At 35.3% G+C, this 23873-nt stretch overlaps 1 protein-coding gene across 12 annotated transcripts in view; it reads right to left on the reverse strand.

Moving 5' to 3' along the window:
* The window catches only part of EHBP1 (EH domain binding protein 1), a 494124-nt gene that overhangs the window by 284723 nt on the left and 185528 nt on the right, over positions 1–23873 (reverse strand). For all 12 annotated transcript variants that reach the window (XM_049696094.1, XM_049696098.1, XM_049696097.1 and 9 more), the window contains one exon: positions 2512–2569. In XM_049696094.1, coding sequence (XP_049552051.1) covers positions 2512–2569 — 58 coding nt within the window. The remainder of the gene's footprint in view (positions 1–2511; positions 2570–23873) is intronic.

A 23873-nucleotide genomic window follows, 5' to 3' on the forward strand; every position in this document is an offset into this window, starting at 1 on the left:
AAAAAAGTTATTTGTTTAATTTTCACAATAATATCATTAGCATTTCTTTCATAGCTTCTGGAACTGATTTTTACATCCTTATTTAGCTGTTGTGAACAATTTACAGAACAGCATTTCACATATACATGAACATATTATGTATATGCTATAATAAACAACACACTGTAACTTCTCATAAACTTTTCAAAAGTACACCTATAATGTTTCAAGAGAAAATACAATGATTCTAAAATATCCAGAAGGGATCTGAAATATTAAGAGCATCACAACTGGAAAATTAGTCCAATAAGAAATAGTTCCTTCTAGAAAATATTATATTTTGAGAAAAATCAACCTGTAGCCTATGTTTGTATTTCACCATCTGGATTCAATCAATATTTGATACAATATAAAATAGAATCTGGACCTAAAATTTATTTGACTGACTTTCAAAAATGTAATTAAATTAAAAGTATACTTAATTTCAAATATGGGTATTCTGAATTGAGCTTTAATCTAAAGTATTTCATTATGTTTCATAATGTTTTAAGAAAACAGTATCTAGTTTCTAAAAGAGGGACATCACTTTTTGTTGATAGCTAAAAACATTTAGGGTCGATTTCTAATGTTTATAGTTATATTCAGATTCTTCTATCACACTTAGTGGATGGCCTAATATTGTTCCTTTTCACAAAAGCTTAAGACCCACTGAGCAAAACTGACAGATGACCCTAAGTCTCTTTTTAGAACCCCTTCTCATAAATAGATAAGAAAATATTACATGTCCAAAATATAATGCCCCCAAACTACAAATGTATGCTTTGAAGAAAATGCTATTCATGAGGTGAAGCAACTGGACCTTTCCTATATTGCTGGTGGGGGTATATTAAAAGTTCAAAATGTATGTACCCTATTACCCATTGATTCCATTCCAAGTTATTCGTCCAAGAGAAAACATTTGTCCCCCAAAATACTTGAACAGTAATGTTTACGACAGATTTATTCACAATAGTTGAACACTCAGAATATTCACTGGAAACAAATCAAATGTTCATCAACAGATGTATAAAAAATCACACTGCAGTATATGTGCATGATGGAATACTGCTCAGCAATGAAAAAAGTTAAACTACCAACATTCACAATACCATGAATAAATCTCGAAAACATGCTGTACAAAAGAAACCAGACATAAAATAGTACTTTTGTATGATTCTATTTATGTGAAATTTAAGAACAGGCAAAAATAGCCTACGGTGATAGAAAAATCAGAATAGTAGTTGCCTCTAAGGATTGGGAATTGACTGGAAGAGGACTCAAAGGAAAAAGGTGATGAAAATTGTCTATATCTTGATAGCAGTGGTAATTATACAACTATATATTGATCAAAACTCATAAAATTGTGTACTTAAGATCTGTGACTTATACCGTATATAAATTTTAATTCAATAAAAATAAAATTTAAAAAGATGCCCTTAAAAAATTTTTAATTCTGAAATTTAATTAAATTAAAATTTAATTTCAGTTAAAATGAATAAATTTTTCTTTACGTAAGTCTACTTACGGAAAAACCAACATTCAATAAACATGCTTGTAGTTATCGTGTGCTTATAAAAATATACTCATACTTACTTGTCTATAGATTGGAATTTTTAAAATACTTAAAATTGTTACTGAACATTTTAAAATTCTGTTCTCGGCTTCCCTGGTGGCGCAGTGGTTAAGAATCCACCTGCCAACGTAGGGGACAGGGGTTTGAGCCCTGGTCTGGGAAGATCCCATGAAGTTGCCGCAGAGCAACTAAGTCTGTGAGCCACAACTACTGAGCCTGTGCTCTAGAGCCTGCGAGCCACAACTACTGAGCCCATGTGCCGCAACTACTGAAGCCCGTGCACCTAGAACCTGTGCTCTGCCACAAGAGAAGCCACCACAATGAGAAGTCCATGCACCGCAACGAAGAGTAGCCCCCGCTCGCCGCACCTAGAGAAAGCCCACGTGCAGCAACGAAGATCCAACACAGCCAAAAATTTTTTAAAAAAATTATAAATAAATAAATAAAATTCTGTTCACTCCCCACAAAGCCATAAGAACAAAAAATTAAAACCTTTGAAAAATCCAACTCCTCTTCAGTAACCCAGCAATGGACTCAGATAACTCATCATTCCTTATGTGTGTCCTAACTTCATCCTCTTGGAATCTGAATAAAGTAATCCTAGGTATAATTTTGTAAGTGATATTTATTTAATCATTATTTAATGATATCCTAGCACAGAGAAGTTAAATAACTATTATGTTATTCAAGGCTACCAAATCCAAAATCAAAACTCAGGTAACTGGCTCCTGCTTTAGGAACTGCAGTAACAAGATTACATACAGCGCCTGATCAATCATTTTAGTACATTAGATAATAAGAAATAACCTAAAATATCAAGTAATATTTTAAAACATTCTTCACTGGGACCAGAGAGGCTTAATAATTTGACCAAAAGTCAAATTCAATATTTGGGTAAGAAATTTAGAAAACAGACAAACCTTGGAAGACTTCCTTCGGCTTCTTCTCGTCCAAACTACCACCAGTTTATCTGGTTGCCTGCCAAACAAGAAAAAGATTACGTATAATTTATCTTAAATCAAATAAAATATTTGATTTAAAATAAAATTTAGTTCTGGCGCCTTTAAAAGAACAAAAAATCATCTGCTTTAGATTACATAGAACCGTTGCACTTACAATAAAGCTCTATAAATTATTCATATATAGTAGATGTTGAATACAGATATGATCTAATTTAAATGACTAATATTTCATCCACATGTTTTTCTAAAAATACTTTACCAAGTAAATTCATTGGGACAAACCAAGTAAAATTAAATACTTAGACTATTTTAAAAAGAAAAGCAGGGGCTTCCCTGGTGGCGCAGTGGTTGAGAGTCCGCCTGCCGATGCAGGGGACACAGGTTCGTGCCCTGGTCCGGGAAGATCCCATATGCCGCGGAGCGGCTGGGCCCGTGAGCCATGGCCGCTGAACCTGCACGTCTGGAGCCTGTGCTCCGCAACGGGAGAAGCCACAGCAGTGAGGCCCGCGTACCGCAAAAGAAAAAAAAAAAAATCTCCTTTAAAACAATACTATATTTCTAACACATTATCCACTTTAATTTAGAGAAAATAAGCATAAAAACGATACTTCCAAAGTAATTTAAATCTGTGGTTTACACTACTCTTGCATCTCTGTATCTTATGACCAATGCTTATGGTTTTCAAAAACTTTTTATAATCCATCATCTCAACTATCTTCATAAAAACAATATAATACCAAAAAATAGGCAAGGTACATTCTGGCAAAGTTACATAACTCATCGAAAGTTCTGGCAAAACCAAGACCAAATGAAATACAGGTCTTCTAATTCTCATACCTCTCTTCTTTATATTCTGCCAACATAAAGTTAAAAACAAAACACACTCACATTTTCAGATAATACAACTAAGTTCTCTTTAATGCTTAGGGAAAACAGAAAAACTATGATTATCAGTTCTTTTACTTAGATTTTTATTTTTAAAAATCTTAAAAGCTTTTTAACCAAGAAATGAATGATATTACTCATCTCAGTGACCTTCACCACTTTCTCTGTCTCCTTCATTTTACCCTGGTATCTTTCATTACCAGCAGATGACCTGTCCTCCTATTTAACTACCTACCTACCTACTTACCTTCCTACCTACATACATATATTATAAAAGGTCACCAGCCATAAACTCCTGATCCAGTGATTTACCTAGAAACCTGTCCAAAGAGCAACAGTTGTCTAATGAAAAATATTACTGAGGAACTGATCCTGAATGTAGTACAGAGAAATAAAGTGGTAATATTTTTAAAGAAGGTAAGAGACATAGAAGATAGATTGAGAAGTACACACACCTAACAGAAATTCTAGGGCTTCCCTGGTGGTGCAGTGGTTAAGAATCCGCCTGCCAATGCAGGGGACACGGGTTCAAGCCCTGGTCCGGGAAGATCCCACATGCTGCAGAGCAACTAATCTCGTGCGCCACAACTACTGAGCCTGCACTCCAGAGCCCATGTGCCACAACTACTGAAGTCCACATGCCTACAGCCCGTGCGCCGCAACAAGAGAAGCCACCGCAATGAGAAGCCTGCACACCACAATGAAAGAGTAGCCCCTGCTCGCCGCAACTAGAGAAAGCCCGCACACAGCAACAAAGACCCAAAGCAGCCAAAAATAAATAAATAAATTTATTTTAAAAAAGAAATTCTAGAAGTTTAGAATAGTGGGAATGGCAGAGGCAATACTAAGGAGAAAAGGCTAAGAATGTTCCAATAAAGATAGGAGTCCTTAGGTCGAAAATATATATTAACAAATAAACAGGATAAATAAAAAACTAATCTATGTCTAAATACCTCGCAACTACGGAACAGCAAGAATAAAGAGAAAAATCATAAGAAAAGATAGGTTACCAGCAAAGGCGTAATTATGCTGACAACAACTTCTTAGCAGCAACAGCGCCCAAAATACAATGAAGCTAATGATCTTCAAGTGCTAAGGGAAAATAGATGCCATCCTGGAGTTTCATATTGGCTAAACTACCATTTAAGAAATGGTTTCAGACATAAAAGACTAAGAATTTACAATCTATATAACCCAGCTAAATACAGGAAGGAGGAGGATGCAAGAAGCAATATAAATGTGGTAAAATGTTAATACTTGTCATTTTCAGTGATAGGACCTGAAGAAAACAAGAGTAGACAAAAAAACAAAAGTAAGGTTCCAATGAAACTATTTCATCAAGGCATCTTCTAAACAAATGCAGTGTGTTTCTGATGGTGATAGTAACCAGCATAGTATAAAAAAGAAAAATGGTGGTTCTCCACCCAAGACTAAACCAGTTCCCAAAGAGTGTCAAGCTTTGAAGACAACAATTGTAAAAACCAGTAGCTTGCTTTGGTGAATCTTTCCAGCGTGAGATGTTGGGAGCAGGAGCCAGATGCCAAAGTGCTAAATTACAGATGAAATAGAAGAAAGTTTCTATGAAACATCAGAGTGTTCATCTAAGAATCTGAACCAATGGAGAAACAAACAAAACCTTGTTCAACACACAGAGAAGTAGAACAGGACAAATGACATGAAGATGGGGAGCAGTATAGCAACATGACAACAGAGCTGGGCAGAGGGTATGATCAATGATGGCAGCTTAACAGCAGAGGGACTGCGTAGCCAACCAGTGCAAGCTACCTTATTTGAAAGCATTGGTGGCTTGCTGGAACCCTTTACCTAGATTACTACACTAACCTTTTTACTATGTTCTCACCTCCACATTTCCAGCCCAACCTCAACCCTTAGTTATATTTCTGCAATACCTCTTTAGAAATGCTATAAAGATCTTACTGATTTTCCTTATTATCCTTACTGGGCTCTTATACTGAAGGTACTACAGACTGGCACTTGAAGGTTGAATTTCACAGATTTATTTGACCTAAACAGTATTCCATTTTAGTTTAAATTTAAACTTTAAAAAACATTTCTTACTTAAATGTCTTTAAACAAGGTCCATGCTATCCAGATTACTAGAGCCTTCAATGCTATCAACTGCTTCACACCTGACCAGCTTCACTCTTAAGATGATCTACTTAGTCCCTGTATGCATTTGACCCTGTGACACCATAGCATGCAAGATAACATCCATATTCCTGAATGTGGTTTATAAGGCACTTCACCACCTGACTCTGATCTACTTTTCTAGATGCAAAACCTACAAATATCTCAAAGGCATCTTGCTTTCCAATCAATCCCTGAACACTTATTCAATTTCTTCACATCTTTGCATGTTACAAACTTTTTTTAAAACCTCCTCTTTTCTCTCCTTTTCTACCTGATAAACTCTTAATTCATCACTTCCTCTGTGAAAACCTGACCATTTCTCATTCCATTCCCACTTCATCCCACATCCTAAACCTCAGGCAGAGTTAACTGCTCCTTCTACTGTATTTCCAGTAATACTCTAGACACCTCTTTTTTAATATCCTATGCACCCTGTATTACATTATTTGTTATTATTTCTATCTCCTCCACTAGACTGTGCTCCTTTATCAACCATATCTTATTTATCTTTCTATTCCCAGTAACTAATAAGAATCTGGTACAAGATTGAGGCTCGATGTACATTCACTACTGAATGAACCTTAAATTTCATCCAGGAATTCCCAATTGGTTAATTATAATTGATGAGGTCCAACTAAAGCCTGTAGCTACATCATACATTCTCTCTGCAGCTTATTTGAGCTTTGCAAGCATCCTCACCTTGGCTGCACATTGGAATCTCCTGGGAAGGGAGAGTGCAAAGCAATCCCCACACCTCCCGACTTGGAACATTAGTGAGGTATTAGTTGTGATGGCAGTGAGGGTGTCCCCCTCCATGATATTGTCCTAGTGCCACCTGCACAGTTGCCTCCACCTAACTTGGGCTCTCAGCATCTCCCTCCCCTCAACCCGTTCTGATCTTGTGTTTCAGAAAAGGGAAGCCACTTACTGTAAAAAATTAGGAAGGGTGGTCTCCTAACCTATATGCCTGAAGTTCCAAGTATGGAAATATAACATAAATTACTTATTTGAGAATGTCTCCAGAGATGAATAAACTTTTTTGTAATTCTAAGTCATGTCCAATTTTTATAATGTCTTCATTAGAAATCAGCCCACCTTTACATTATCAGGGACAAAGCAAGGCAGAATGTTCTAAAATAAAGAACTGTGCTGTTATTGTTCTCATAGAAGAACACCAAAAACCACACAACTGGTTGACCACAATTAATATTTTAAGCATCCATGCTGTACTAGAAAAGAACCATTAAATATTTACTTATGTGCTCCCAAGAGGCCAGGGATAGAGCAATTGTGAGAGTTTTATCCAACTACCAAAGAACCTATATAACTTTCTATCAAAAAAGTCAAGACAACCTGATAGAGCCCAGATTTTAGAGAGAATCTAACAATCACGTACTTAACATTTCTACCCCATTACCTAAGTAACCAGGTAGCACTACACATACAGATATATAAACATACACACATATATTTATATACAGATATTTACATATATAAACATTTTATATACATACACATAAAATGTACACAGACACACTGCCTGAGTTCCACTGGAAAATTTGTAGTTTTTTGGTGGGCTTATGCAGCAGAGGAAACTTTACAGTTAAAAATTAGGGACTTAAAAAAAATAAAAAAATAAATAAAATAAGGGACTTCCCTGGCAGTCCAGTGGTTGAGACTCCACGCTTCCACTGCAGGGGGCATGGGTTTGATCCCTGGTCGGGGAATTAAGATCCCACATGCCGGGCAGTGCGGCCAAAACATGAATGAATGAATGAATAAAATAAAAATCGACCTTCTATCCTACCCTCAGAGTCCTTAAAAGGCAACAAGTTGAATCTGAAGGTGGCAAGACTTATCTCACGCTGTAGTCCTGATGCTAAATTCTGTAGAGGAGGAAGGACAGGAGGAAAATGGAAGTGGAAGGAGGAAAAGATATGAGAGCTACAATGAACCAGCTTATAAAGCAATAAACTGTATCTTTCTTTTGTCTGCAACTAAGTTTTGGGCCCTTCTCTTTGTCACTAGTGATCTACTGTGATCAAAGTAAATTTAAAGAAAAACATTTCTGGCTTAAATTTAGATTCCCTTACTCTTTCCTACTCCCGCATGTATGTCACTTGTGTGAGGTGAGACACAAAGCCATGAGAAAAATTCCAAAACCATCATGTGAAAACCAGCCTCATCACTCTCCAGAATCATAATAAGCATTCAACAAATATTTTATTGAATGCCTATTACATTCCTGGCACTGTGGTGAGCCATGGAGATGAAAAGTCAAAAGAAGACAAGCCTTGATCCTCTGGAAGTTTACATTCTAGTGGAGACATAAACAATTAAACCAACTACCCAACTCCAGGCACAACCTGTGATAACTGTGGTTACTATTAGGAAATGAAATTACATGTCATTTAAAGAATATACTTTTCTGTATTTTCTACAATGAATTCATATTACTTTATGGTGGGGAATTATTTAAATGTGGAGGGGGAGTTATTTAAAATAAAATAGCACTTTTAAGTTTGGAATTACATATGAACAGACAGAATTAAACAATTAAATTTTAAAATTTCATTGTATTTATTTTTTTATTTTTAAACTTTTTATTTTATATTGGAGTATAGCCAATTAACAATGTTGTGATAGTTTCAGGTGCACAGCAAAGAGACTCAGCCATAGATATACATGTATCCATTCTCCCCCAGACTCCCCTCCCATCCAGGCTGCCACATAACACTCAGCAAAGTTCCCTGTACTATACAGTAGGTCCTTGTTGGTTATCCTTTTTAAATATAGTAGTGTGTACATGTCAGTCCCAAACTCCCTAACTATCCCTTCCCTCCATCTTTCTCACACTGGTAACCATAAGTTCATACTCTAAGTCTGTGAGTCCATTTCTGTTTTGTAAATACATTCATTTGTATAATTTCTTTTTAGATTCCGCATATAAGCGATATCATAGGACATTTCTCTTTTTCTGTCTGACTGACTTCACTCAGTATGACAATCTCTAGGTCCACCCATGTTGCTGCATTATTTCATTCTTTTTTATGACTGAGTAATATTCCATTGTATAATATATGTACCACATCTTCTTTATCCCTTCCTCTGCTGATGGACATTTAGGTTGCTTCCATGTCTTGGCTATTGTAAACAGTGCTGCAATGAACACTGGGGTGCATGTATCCTTTTGGACCATGTTCTCTGGATATATGCCCAGAAGTGGGATTGCAGGGTCATATGGTAGCTCTATTTTTAGTTCTGTTCTCCACAGTGGCTGTATCAATTTACATTTCCACCAACAGTGTAGGAGGTTCCCTTCTCTCCACACCTTCTCCAGCATTTATTGTTTGTGGATTTTTTTGATGATAGCCATTTTGACTGGTATAAGGTGATACCTCATTGTAGTTTTGATTTGTGTTTCTCTAATCATTAGCGAAAAATTGCATTGAATTTAAAGACCTCTCAGCTGAATTAATCTGTTTTCTAAGTCAATAGAAGTGGAAGAGGTGTACTCTTTGTCTTAAGTTAACATAAATGTTCCCTAAGGTCTGAGCTGGCCATAGACAAAATTTTGAAAGAGGCCCCACTTGACTCTGCAGCCCTCCTTTACCTGCAGCCCCTCCAATGTCTGGGGCATTCTTCCTTGGGCCTGCAAAGTCAGTATGGCACTCCATTACAGGACCCAACAATAACAATATGACAAATGCTTTTCAGATCACTAATTCTCTTCTATATCAATTAAAATCCCCCTTTCTCCAGGGTAAGTATCTTAGGAAGGTAGTCAAAGGAAAGAAAACTGGGGAAACAATTTGTATTAATTTAGGAGATATGAATTTGTAAAAGAAGGCTCCTCAAAGATGACATAGTACAGAGGAGACATTACTAGACTGGAGGTTGGGAAACTTGTTTTTCCTAGTTCTGGCACATAGTGACCTTAGGAATGCCTCTCCATATCTCTGAGCCTATTCCCTAATTTATCAAATGAAGAGATTGTACTAAGACCTCAGCTAGTTCTAAAACTATGATTCAGTGACCATATGATTAAATGACTCAAATTGGTTAAATATTTTGTGGTTTAAAATGAAATGAGAAATTAAAGAACAGGGTAAAGAATTTGTGGCACAGAGTGCTTTGCCTCCTGTTTTCTGACAACCTAGAGGTAGTTAATAGTACCACCTTTGAATAATATTATGAAAGGGGAAGTAGTATCTTTTAGCAGAGAAGTAAATGGACCACCGAAGATTCAGGCTCCCTGTCCAAAGCACAATGTTAAACCTGGGAGATGTTGCAGGAAGCCCCTTGCCCCCAACCACCACCACCACTCCCAGCATGCTGACACTGCGATGGAACAACATGATACCTCTCACCAGTGGTGTCACTTCTGGAGGAGAGTGGATAATAAATGAGTATGCCTTCTCCACACCAGCTGAATGGAGAGGATTCCAGAATGCAAAGAGGGCAGAGTCATAAGATAAAAGGTGTATGGGCTCCTGAATGACCACGTGGAAGTCCAGTCAACCTCTCTAGACTGAAAAGTGAGCAAGAAATGGACTTTTATTGGGTCAAACCACTTTGATTTTGGGGTGTGTCTGCTACAGTAACTCCTCAACCTATAGAAAATTCAAAAGACACACATACATAACAATAAAGCAGTTGCTGTCTTGTAGAAGCTTACACTGCAAAGTGCTGAGACCAAATTTAACCTTTTTATGTCCTACTGGTTTTCACATATATGAAATTGATGTTTCTGAAGATAAAAGACAACTATACCTCAGAACTTAGTAATTAATATTTATGCCTTTGAGCTTTTCCTAAATTATAAATAAGAAATCATAAGCCTTTAGAACACAAAAAGTACAGCATATTCCTCTCACCAAAGAATACAGGAGGGGCTTCCCTGGTGGTGCAGTGGTTGAGAGTCTGCCTGCCGATGCAGGGGACGCGGGTTCGTGCCCCGGTCCAGGAAGATCCCACATGCCGCAGAGCGGCTAGGCCCGTGAGCCATGGCCGCTGAGCTTGCGCGTCCGGAGCCTGTGCTCCGCAACGGGAGAGGCCACAACAGTGAGAGGCCCGTGTACCGCAAAAAAAAAAAAAAGAATACAGGATATGCTTACAATGAGGAAAAGAAAGCTCATAATATTAACCCTGATGTTAATGCGAATAGGTACTTCACTAAATAACAAGGTTATTCCTTTTAGGGGAAAGGGCTCTTAGCCATAACTGAACATTTCATGGTGGGATGCTGTGAATATTGAAACGAAAGGGGGAAAATTGTCTTATCACAGAAATACTCTAACTTAACTATTTCTCAAGTAATTATTTTTATCCTTCAGTAGGTACACCTGCCTCCTATTGTACTATCACTGCTTGTAGCTCCAGTTAATTATACTCCTTTATGCTTACTTCACAAGAGTTATTTAGCAAGCTGTAATAATTAATTCAATAGGAAAAAAAAATTCTACAAGACAAAGTACACATACACAGTATATATTTCTTTTCTGTAAAAATGAAAGGACAGTTCTAATAATAAGAGATGTAAATCTTTGTCACTCAAATAAAAATATTTTTAAAAAAATTATATTTTGCCTCTTCCTACCATCTTTAAAATGTTTTCATAGAGTGATTGCTTTTGGTTAAAAATGTTTAACTGGTGACACATATGGACTTACGCTGACAGGGATTCTAATAGCTCTGTATTTAGGAACAGCACCATTCAAACTGAGGAAGTGCAGTTTGACAAACTTGAGCTAAGTAAACTTCCTGAGAGGCCATCAAAAAATACACACACATGTATATATAATTTTTTTTGCTATACTATTAAACAGTATAAAGGGTTTTTAATTTCTAATATAAAGATATTTGAGAGAAATAGTGTTATAATCAATCACTGCTGTATCATGTGTGCAATACTGACCTTCCCAAATAATACTTCCTACTTTCTTTACTGTTTTATAAAATCACCCATGATGCTTCCTTTAATTTAGCTTATTACTTACTACTTCTTTTTTTCTAGTCCTGTTTGAACAAGCCTCACATGTCACTCACATAAATATTAATATTTCCAAGTCATGTACCGGGCTTCCTGCAAAAGAGATTAGTAGAAAAAAAAGGATACATCACTCAGACCATTCCCCAGCCCTCCTAAACAATCATATTCACCATTTTCTCTCAACACAATTCTGTAATTGCTGTCATTTTGTGTTTGGATGATTACATTTGTCTGTCTTGTTTCTATCTGACTTTAAGGTTCTCAAGAGTTTTCCTGGTATTCATAAAGCGTTTTCCTGGTATTCACAAATCATTTACTGGGAGGGAGGCAGGGAAACAGAATATCATGGATAAAAAAATCATATGAAGGCAGACAGATCTGGGTTCCCCTCCTTTGGGTTGTACCATCTAAGCCTCAAGATGTTCCTCATTTGTGAAATTAGAACCTCACAGGACCAATGTAAAGATCTGTTAAGATAATGCAAATAAAAGTACTTAGATCAGTGCCTGTCCTTCAGCAAATTTTCAGATAATGTTAGCAACCATCCCGTGTCTATGCTTCCAAACAGCTTTGTATAGTCTCCCTCTTAAATGTGAACAAACGAAGGATCATCTGAGGAAAGTTTCTAATATAAAAGGCAAGTGGCTAAAAGAGAGAAAAATTCAACTTGAAAGAAACTGAAGACATGATCACTAATAACCTTGGAAATACAGAAGATACTGTACCCATGAAAAATATAAAAGGAAAATTAAAAGAATAGTAAAGAAATCTGGAAATTATGTTATGTCATCCTTTTTCATTTAGGAAAGTAAAAATTGAAGAGTCTGAAGATAAAGTTGAGGAAATCTTCCACATCTAGAATAAAGTAACAGAGATGTTCAATGGGAGAGAAAAGACTAAAATTTAGATCAATCCAGAGGTTAAAAGTCTCACTAATTTCCCAAGATGACAGTGAAAAAAGGTCTCAAGATATCATCTATGCCACAGGCCTAGAAAGAAATCATTCCAAAGTGGAATAGGACACTGGAAGACTCCAGGAGAAAAAGGAATTGATGAGTCACCAATGTTTAACTGTTTTGAGAGGGATATTGAGAGGGTGACAGAAAAATTTGGAAATAATAGTGATATATACATGAGGGGAAAGGGGAAAAAAAGTAATTTTTAACCCAAGAAAAATCAAAAGAAAGAAAATGTAATCATAATACCATAGCGCTCGATGTAAACAATACTAAGTCATAACAATGAATTCTGACCTAGCTCTGGTAGAGCTGATTGAAGACTAGGAAGGATGGGGAAAGGGAAGGGTAAGTATGCTTCAGGGAGGAAGTGGTAGACAGCTAAACCCTCACCTACCATATCAAGAAGCTAATAGATAAAGTCTAAAATCAAAAGGTTAAAAGAAAAAGTTGAAAGTATATTGTTGAACAATGAAATACCACTTCACACACCTATCAGGAAGACTATATCAAAAAGACAGATAATAACAACTGTTGATGAAGATATGTTAAAATTGGAACCCTTACACATGGCTGGTGGGATTGTAAATAGTATTGCTGCTGTGTATAACAGTTTGGCAGTTCTTCAAAAAGTTAAACATATGGAACAGGATAGGGAGCCCAGAAATAAACCCACATGCTTACGCTCAATTAATCTATGACAAAGGAGGCAAGAATATACAATGGAGAAAAGACAGTCTCTACAATAAGTGGTGCTGGGAAAAATGGACAGCTACATGTAAAAGAATGAAATTATCAATAGAACATTCTCTTAACACCATATACAAAAATAAACTCAAAATGGATTAAAGACCTAAATGTAAGATTGGATACTATAAAAATCCTAGAGGAAAACATAGGCAGAACACTCTTTGACATAAATCACAGCAATATTTTTTTGGATCCGTCTCCTAAAGCAAAGAAATAAAAGCAAAAATAAATAAAGGGGACCCAATTAAACTTAGAAGCTTTTGCACAGCAAAGGAAACCATGGACAAACTGAAAAGACAACTTACTGAATGGGACAAGATATTTGCAAATGATAAGATGGATAAGGGATTAATATCCAACATATATGAACAGCTAATACAACTCAAAATTAAAAACAAACAAACAACTGAATTAAAGAACAGGCAGAAGAAGTGAATAGACATTTTTCTAAAGAGGAAATGAAGGTGGCCAAACAGGCACTTGAGAAGATGTTCAACGTCGCTTACTAATCATCAGGGAACTGCAAATCAAAACCACAATGAGATATCACCTCACACCTGTCAGAATGGCTATCATCAAAAAGAACACAAATAACAAATGTTAGCAAGGATGTGGAGAAAAGGGAACCCTCCTACATTGCTGGTGAGGATGTAAATTGGTTCGGCCTATGGGAAACAGTAGGGAAATTCCTCAAAAAAACTAAAAACAGAACTACCATATGACCGAGCAATTCCACTCCTGCATATATGTAAAAAACAAAAACAAAAACACTAATTCTAGGGTTTCCCTGGTGGCGCAGTGGTTGAGAGTCCGCCTGCCGATGCAGGGGACGCAGGTTTGTGCCCCGGTCTGGGAGGATCCCACATGCCGTAGAGCGGCTGGGCCCGTGAGCCATGGCCGCTGAGCCTGTGCGTCCAGAGCCTGTGCTCCACATCGGGAAAGGCCACAACAGTCAGAGGCCCGTGTACCGCAAAAAAAACAAAACAAAAAAACACTAATTCTAAAAGGTATGTGCACTACAATGTTCATAGCAGCATTATTTACAATTGTCAAGATATGGAAGCAACCTAAGTGCCCATCAACACAGGAATGGATAAAGAAAATGTGGTATATATATACAGTAGAATAGTACTCAGCCTTAAAAAACAAAGAAATTTTGCCATTTGCAGCAACATGGATGGACTTGGAGGGCATTATGTTAAGTGAAATAAGTCAGAGAAAGACAAATGATATCACCTATATGTGGAACCTAAAAAAATACAACAAACTAGTGAATATAACAAAAAAGAAGCAGACTCACAGATACAGAGAACAAACTAGTGGGGAAAGGGAAGAGGGGAAGGACAATATAGTGGTAGGTGATAAGAGGTACAAAATATTAGATATAAAATAAACTACAAAGATATATTGTACAACACAGGGAATATAGCCAATAATTTATAATGACTATAAATGGAGTATAACGTTTAAATATTATGAATCACTATACTGTACACATGTAACATATAATATTGTACAGCAACTATACTTCAATTAAAAGAGAGAGAAAAAATTTTTTTAAAAAGTTAAACATAGAGTTACCATATCATTCAGTGATTTCAATTCTAGGTATATACCCAAAAACTTGTACATGAATGTTCATAGCAGCATTATTCATAATAGTCTAAAAGTGGAAACAACTTAACTGTCCATTGACTGATGTACAGGTAAACAAAATGTGGTATATCCATGCAATGAACTATTATTTGGCCATAAAAATGAATAACATACTGACACTTGTTACAACATGGATGAGCCTCAAAAACATGCTAAGTGAAAGAAGCCAGACACAAAAGGCCACTTATTGCGTGACTTCATTTATAGGAAATGTCCATAATAGGCAAATCCATGGAGACAAAAGTAGATTATGTTTGCCAGAGGCTTGAAGGGGGAAACAAAGATGGGGAATGACTACTAATAGGAACAGGATTTCTTTTTTTGGCGATGAAAATATTCTGAATTAAATAGTGATGATAGTTACACAATGTTGTGAGTACACTAAAAGTCACTGAATAGTACATTTTTAAAAGGTAAATTTTATGGTACATTAATTGTAACTCAGTAAAAAATAAAGAAAACAAAAATATGTTACTGAAGAATACAGAGTACAGCACCAGAAGAACTAATGGGGTTGAAAGTGGTTTTCTGTAGGGAAGGAGAGTCAAGGTGGGGCAGGGTGGGGCAAGGAACCGTTGCTTTCTCTGTTATAAGCTTTGCAGTACTCTTTGAATTTGTAAACCATTTAAATATATCACTTTGTAAAATTTAACCTTAAATTTTTAAATGATGAATCTTAATTACAAAGAAGAAATTTGGGCCCAGAAATAAACCCATGAATATATGGTCAATTAATTTATGACAAAGGAGCTAAAGAATATACACTGGGGAAAGGGTAGTCCCTTCAATAAATGGTTTTGGGAAAACTGGAGAGCCACAATCAAAAGAATGAAATTGAACCTCTATCTTACACCATACACAAAAAACAACTCAAATGGACTAAAGAATTGGACATAAGACCTGAAACCATAAAACTTTTAGAATAAAACATACAGGGTAAGCCCTTTGACATCAATCTTGGCAATGATTTTTTAGATATGACACCAAAAGATCAAGGAACAAAAGGAAAAATCAACAAATGGAACTACATCAACCTAAAAACCTTCTGCACAGCAAAGGAAACTATCAAGAAAATAAAAAGGCAACCTATGAAGTAGAAGAAAATATTTGCAAATCATATATCAGACAAGGGGTTAATATCTAATATATACAAAGAACTTATACAACTCATTAGCAAAAAAAAAAAATCCAGTTAAAAAATGAGCAGAGGAACTGAACAAACATTTTTTCAAAGAAGACATACAAATGCCCAACAGGTACATGAAAAGGTACCCAACAACACTAATCATCAGGGAAATGCAAATCAAAACCAAAATGAGATTATCATCTCTTACCTGTTAAAATGGGTATTATCAGAAAGACAAGAGATAACAAGTGTTGGCGAGGACGTGGGAAAAGTGAACTCTTATACACTGTTGGTGGAAATGTAAATTGGTTCAGCCAAACAGTATGGGGATTCCTCAAAAAATTAAAAATGGAACTACCACACGATCTAGCAATTCTACTTCTGGGTACTTATCTGAAGAATACAAAACACTAACTTGAAAAGATATATGCAGCCCAATGTTTACTGCAGCATTATTTACAATAGTCAAGATATGACAAGTGTTTGTCAACAGGTGAATGGATAAAGATGTGAGGGGTGTGTGTGTATATTCTTTATATTATATACACACACAATAGAATACTATTCAGCCATAAAAAAGAAGGAAATCCTGACATTGGCGACAACATGAATGGACCTTGAGGGCATTATACTAAGTGAAATAAGCCAGAGACAGAAAGATAAATACTGCATGATCTCATTTACATGTGGAATATAAAAGCAGTGGACTACTCACAGATACAGATAACAGATTGGTGGTTGTCAGAGGTGGGTGTTGGGGGTGAGGGAAATGGGTGAAGGTGGTCAAAAGGTACAAACTTCCACTTATAGGATAAATAAGTTCTGGGGATTTAATGTACAGCACAGTGACTATGGTTAACAATATTGTATATATATATTTTTTGTATTTTCATGATCAGCTCTATTCATGTTCTGTGCCAAAGCATTTAAATACCCTGTGCTACTCATCACATAATGTGGGTGGTAAAGAAGCCACCCTTAATTCAACGTGTTATTCCTAAAGCGTCTATTCCTGTCAGTGCTGCAAAGATACAATTAATTTGTATAACCCAATATCCTGAGGTTGAAACACAAAGCACACAGAGCAAAACATTCTCTTATGGAAAGAGAAAAACATAAACTCTGCTTTATGCAATTGCCCAAAGCTATTTTAAGTAAACAAAATAATTTTAATTAACAAATTATTCTAGTAAATCATTTTTATGAGATATAACTTTTTAAATGAGATATAATTGTCATATAACATTATATTAGTTTCAGATATGTAACATGATTCAATATTTATACATATTGTGAAATGATCACCACAATAAATCTAGTTAACATCCATCACCATACATAGTTACAAAATTTTTTTTCTTATAATGAGATTTACTCTTAGCAACTTTCAAATATGCCATATAGTATTATTAACTATAGTCACCATGCTGTACATTATATCCCAATGACTTATTTTATAGCTGGAAGTTTGTACCTTTTGACCTCCTTCACCCATTTCACCCACCTCTGCCTCTAGCAAACACCTATCTGTTCTCTGTGTCTATGAGCTCAGTTTTGTTTTGTTTTTTAAAGATTCCACATATAAGTGAGATCATCTATATGTCTTTCTCTGACTTATTTCACTTAGCATAATGCTCTCAAGGACTATCCATGTTGTCACAAATGGCAGGATTTCCTTCTTTTTATGGCTGAGTAACATTCCTCTGTGTGTATGTATGTGTCTGTGTGTTTTCTTTAACCATTCATCCATCAATGGACACTTAGGTGGTTCCTTATCTTGGCTACTGTGAGCAATGCTGCAATGAACATGGGGTGCATATATCTTTTAAAGTTAGTGTTTGGTTTCTTCTGATAAATACCCAAAAGTGGAACTGCTGGATTATACAATAGTTGTTATTTTTAATTTTTTGAGGAACTTCCATACTAGTGGCTGAACCAATGTACATTCCCACTAACAGGGTACAAGAGTTCCCTTTTCTCCACAACTTCACGAACACTTGTTATCTCTTATCTTTGATAACAGTCATTCTAACAGGTGTGAGTTGATATCTCACTGTGGTTTTGATTTGCATTTCCCTAATGATTAGTAACGTTGAGCACCCTTTCAAGTATGAGTAGGCTAACAATACTGTATTGTATTTGAAAGTTGCTAAGACATTAGACCTTAAAAGTTCCCCTCACCAACATTTGTTATTTGTTGACTTTTGATCATAGCCATTCTGACAGTAGTGAGGTGATATCTCACTGTGGTTTTGATTTGCATTTTTGTAATGATTACTAATGTTGAGCATCTTTTCATGTGTCTGTTGGCCACCTGTATATTTTTCATAGAAAATGTCTTTTCAAGTCCTCTGCCCATTTTTAAATCAGATTGTTTGTGGTTTTTTTGATATTGACTCATGTGAGTTCTTTACATTTTTTGGATATTAACTCCTTATCAGATATATCATTGGCAAATATCTTTTCACATTCAGTACATTGCCTTTTCATTTTATTGATAGTTTCCTTCACTGTGCAAAAGCTTTTTAGTTGATATGGTCCCATTTGTTTACTTTTGCTTTTGTTGCCTTGGCTTGAGGCGATTTAGCCAAAATTATACTGCTAAGACCAACACCAAAGAGCATACTGCCTGTGTTTTCTTCTAGGAGTTTTATGGTTTCAGGCCTTACATTTAAGTCTTTAATCCATTTTGAGTTTATTTTTGTAAACTGTATAAGAAAATTGTTCAATTTCATTCTCTTGCATGTAGCTGTCTAGTTTTCCCAACACCACTGATTGAAGAGACTCTCTTTTCCACTGTAAATTATTGTCTTCTTTGTCAAAAATTAACTAACCATATAAGCATGGGTTTACTTCTGGGCTCTCTACTACATTCCATTGGTTTATGTGTCTGATTTTGTGCCAGTACCATATAGTTTTGATTACTATAACTTTGTAGTTTAGTATGAAATCAGGACATGTGCTGCCTCCAGCTTTGTTCTTTCTCAAGGTTGTTTTGGCTACTTGGGGTCTTTTGTAGTTCCATACATATTTTAGGACTATTTGTTCCAGTTCTGCGAAAAATGCTGTTTGTATTTTGATAGGAATTGCACTGAATCTGTAGATTTCTTTGTGTAGTATGGATATTTTAGCAATATTAATTCTTCCAATCCATGAGCACAGTATTCGATCTGTGTTTGTATTCAATTTTGTTCATCAATGTCTTATAGTTTTCAGAGTATAATTCTTTCACCTCCTTGATTAAATTTATTCCTAGGTATTTTATTCTTTTTTGATGCAACTGTAAATGCGACTGTTTTCTTTATTTCTCTTTCTGATAGTTCATTACTAATGTATATACAGAAAGGCAACATGTTTCTGTATACTGATTTTTCAGTAAAGTTGCAGGATACAATTCATTTATTAGTTCCAATAGTTTTTTAGTGGAGTCTTTAGGGTTTTCTATATAGTATCATGTCATCTACAAATAGTGATAGTTTTACTTCTTCCTTTCCCATCTGAATTCCTTTTATTTCTTTTTCTTAACTGTTTGCTGTGGCTAGGACTACCAATACAATGTTGAATAAAAATGGTGAGAGTGGGCATCCTTGTCTTTTCCTGATCTTAAAGGAAAAGCTGTCAGCTTTTCAACACTGAGCATGATGTTAGCTGTGGGTCTGTCATATATCGCCTTTATATTATGTTGAGGTTATGTTCTTTCTATACGTATTTTATTGAGAGTTTTTATCATAAATGAATGTTGAATTGTGTCAAATGCTTTTTCTGCATCTATTGAGATGATCATTTGATTTTTATCCTTCGTTTTGTTAATGTAGTGCATCATGTTGATTGATTTGTGGATATTGAATCCTTGCGGCCCTGGAACAAATCCCACTTGATCATGGTGTATGATCCTTTTAATGTATTGTTAAATTAAGTTTGCTAATAATTTTGTTGAGGATTTTTGCATCTATGTTCATCAGAGATACTGGCTTGTAATTTTCTTTCTTTTTGTAGTGTCTTCATCTGATTTTGGTCTCAGGAAAATTCTGGTCTCATAGAGTGAGTTTGGAAGCATTCCTTCCTCTTCAATATTTTGGATTATTTTGAGAAGGATAGGTATGAACCTTTCTTTAAATGTTTGGTAGAGTTCACCTGTGAAGCTGTCTGGTCCTAGACTTCTGTTTGTTGGAAGTTTTTTGATTACTGATTCAGTTTCATTACTAGTGATCGGTCTGTTCAGATTTTCTATTTCTTCCTAGTTAAAAAAAATTTTTTTTAAAGAGACTTTCTAATTGGAAAAATGCTGGTGATGGAGAACAGGGACTTGGCGGAGAATAACTGTATCTTCAGGATCACCTTATAATGGGCATACAGAGTAGCTAGCCTCCAGAAAAAAAGCCCCATGGCTGAAGAAAATGCCCAGAAGTATTTGCTGCACAGTAAAACAGAAAATAATAGCACTTCTTGATGACTTTCAGGCACATAAATAACATCTACCAATCAGCAGTCTGGTCCACAGCTTAAAATAACCCAGTTCAATACAGTCTAGTTATGACCAAAGAGAAACAGAGCTGTGCTATTTTCAGCTGTAGCCCCACCAAGAAGTTGAGTATGTTACATATATACAATAGTCCAGAGACGTGTATCTATTTCTAGGGCCAAAGATTAGCAACAACCAGGAAGAACTAGTTCCCCTGGTACTAATGATCTACCTTATATGCACCTCACTTAGCTGGAAGGGAATTCAATTTTTCAAACACAAAGGAGATACCAGCTCTCTACCCCATAGAATTATTATTTCATTATCCTTTTTATGCCTTACTGCTGTCTAGAGAATAAAATTCAAACTCACTTAAAGCCTTCCCCCATTTGACCTCTGCCAATCTTCTCGTCTAGTTTCCTACATTTTATGCTGCAAACAAATGACACCAGTCATTGTTCCAAAACATGTATTTTTCCTGTATTTTTCCTCCTGTGTCCTCCATGTTTCTAAATGTAATAAATATTTGGGCTGGGGGGGGGCGGTCCTCATCTTATCTGATGTCTTAGCAACACTGACATTTGTCCATTTTTCCCTCTTTGTGGGGGTTAGCCTCCTCTACCTGGCCAGGCAATATTGGGAAGTTTCCAAAAATTGGCCATACTCTTACCTTACACCATAATCAAAAGTTAAAACAGATAAAAAATCTAAACATAAAAGCTAAAACTATAAAATTCTTAGAGGAAAACAGAGATCAAAAGTTTCATGATGTTAGATTTGGCAGTGATTTCTTGGATATGACAAAAGCACAGGCAACAAAAGTAGATAAAGTGGACTTCATTAAAATTAAAAACTTTTCTGTATCAAAGGACACTATAAGTAATGAAAAAGCAACCCACAGAATGAGAGAAAATATTTGCAAATCATATATCTCTTAAGGGATTAATAGCCAGAATATATAACGAACTCCTCCTATAACTCAACAACTACAATATACACACTATAAAAACCCCAAATGAGAAATGGGCAAAGAATTTGAATAGACATTTCTCCAAAGAAGATATACAGATGGCCAATGAGCACTAGAAAAGAGGCTCAATATCGTTAATCACTAGGGAAATAAAAATCAAAGCCAAAAGCTGGTTCTTTGAAAAGATAAATAAAATTGATAAACTGTTAGAATGATCAGGGAAAAGAGATGACACAAATTACCAATATCCAGAATGAGAGAGGTGACATAATTATAGATATTAAAAGATAAAGAAATGTTATGAGCAATTTTATGTCAATAAACTTGACAACAGATGAAATAGACAAATTCCTGAAACACACCAAGCTCACTCAAGAAAAAAAATTAGATAGTGAATAGTTCTCTAACCATTAAAGAAATTAATTTTGTAATTTAAAGCCTTCCTACAAAGAAATCTCCAGGCTAGATGGCTTCACTGGTGAGTCCTATCAAACATTTAAAAGAAAAATAATACCAGTCCCACACAAACTCTTCTGGAAAACTGAGCAAAAAGAAATACTTCCCAACTCATTTAATGAGGCCAGCATTATCCTGATACAAAAACCAGGCAAAGGCTTTACAAGAAAACAGAAACAAAAAGAAAACACTACAGAGAAATATCCCTCATAAACACAGATGTAAAAATACTAAATAAAATTTTAGCAAATCAAATCTAACAAAACATTAGAGGGATAATATAACATTACCAAGTTGGGTTTATCCTAGGAATGTAGGGTTCCCTTAACATTTAAAAAAAAAAATAAATCAATGTAATTCACTATATTAGCAAACTAAAAAAAAAACACCGTATGATAATCTCAACGGATATTTAGAAAAAGCATTTGATAAGATACAACAACCATTTCTGATGAAAGCTCTCAGCAAACTAGGAACAGAAGAGAACTTCCTCAACCTACTAAAGAACATCTACAAAAAACCTATAGCTAACATCATATGACTGGTGAAACATGGAATGTTTCCCCTAAGATCAGGAACATAACAAGTCTCTCCATTCTTATCATTTCTCTTCTGTGTTGTACAAGAAAGGCTAAGCCGTGCAATCAGGTAAAAGAAGAAATAAAACATCCAGATTAGCAAGGAAGGACTTAAAATGTCTTTATGTGGATGATATGATCTTTTATGAAGAAGACCCAATGAAATCTACTAAAAAAAAAAAAACCACTAGAACTAATAAGTGAGTTTAGCAAAGCTGCAAAATACAAGATAGATGAACAAATATCAATTCTATCTTTATATACCAGAAGTGAAAAATCAGATATAGGAATTTTAAAATATTTTTACAATATGAAAAACACTACTTAGGGATAAATCTAACAAAAGAAAGTAAGTGTAACGGTTGATACACTGAAAATTACAAAGCACCGTTTAGAGAAAGTAAGACCTAAATAAATGGAGAGATGTACCTTGTTCATGGATTTGAAGACTCATCAGTCTTCCCCAAATTTAGCCACAGATTCAATGCAATTCCAAATAAAATCCTTGCAAGCTTTTTTTAATAGAAATTGACAAGCTAATTCTAAAATTCATATGGAAATGCAGTTTTTATGATGCTTTTTTAGAGTATATACTTTTTATAAGAGAAAGACCTTATTAAGATATTTACCGTTTAAAACCGACACATTTAAGATCAATTTTCCAACATTTCCAGGACATTTATGATGCACATTTAACCTCTAAATTGGGAAATAAGGAATTGTACCTTATTTCCTTTATCTATAGATTCTCAAATAGTGAGTCTATTATATGAATTTGTAAATTACTTTTGACAATGTTTATTGCCTATATTTGTGTTTTCTTCTATTTTACAAATGCTTAAAATGTATATTTTTATAACAATGCATATATTCCTTTCCTTCATTTTCTAAAAGTCACCCACACTCTCACTATAACACAAATCTAATTGTAATCATACTATACACAAATGTGTGTCCTAGGTTTTCACTATATGATTTGCCGTAAGTTGTATGTTCTTCTAAGGTGCTATACAGAATCATTTAAATATACTTTGATTCTTGTGAAATCATGCATGTAAGAATAAAAAAGTACAGGAAATACTAAATAAAAAGTATAAATCTCATTTCTTGGACCACCTACTGGCTTTTTACTAAAATGTGTGTCCTTGTGTGCCCCAGTATTTCTTCTTTTCCCAGATGTCCCAGCCTCTACTTCCATATCATCATTTTCACATTTTCAAGATTTGTACCCTGCACATTTTGTGCTATTATAAATAAGTATTTTGTGTTTTGGCTAAGAGTTATTTCGTAAATAGAAAACAAATATCTAGGGCCCACAATATCAAATATATAACTCTC

Source organism: Orcinus orca, chromosome 13 (genome assembly GCF_937001465.1).
Source record: "Orcinus orca chromosome 13, mOrcOrc1.1, whole genome shotgun sequence".
NCBI lineage: Eukaryota > Metazoa > Chordata > Mammalia > Artiodactyla > Delphinidae > Orcinus > Orcinus orca.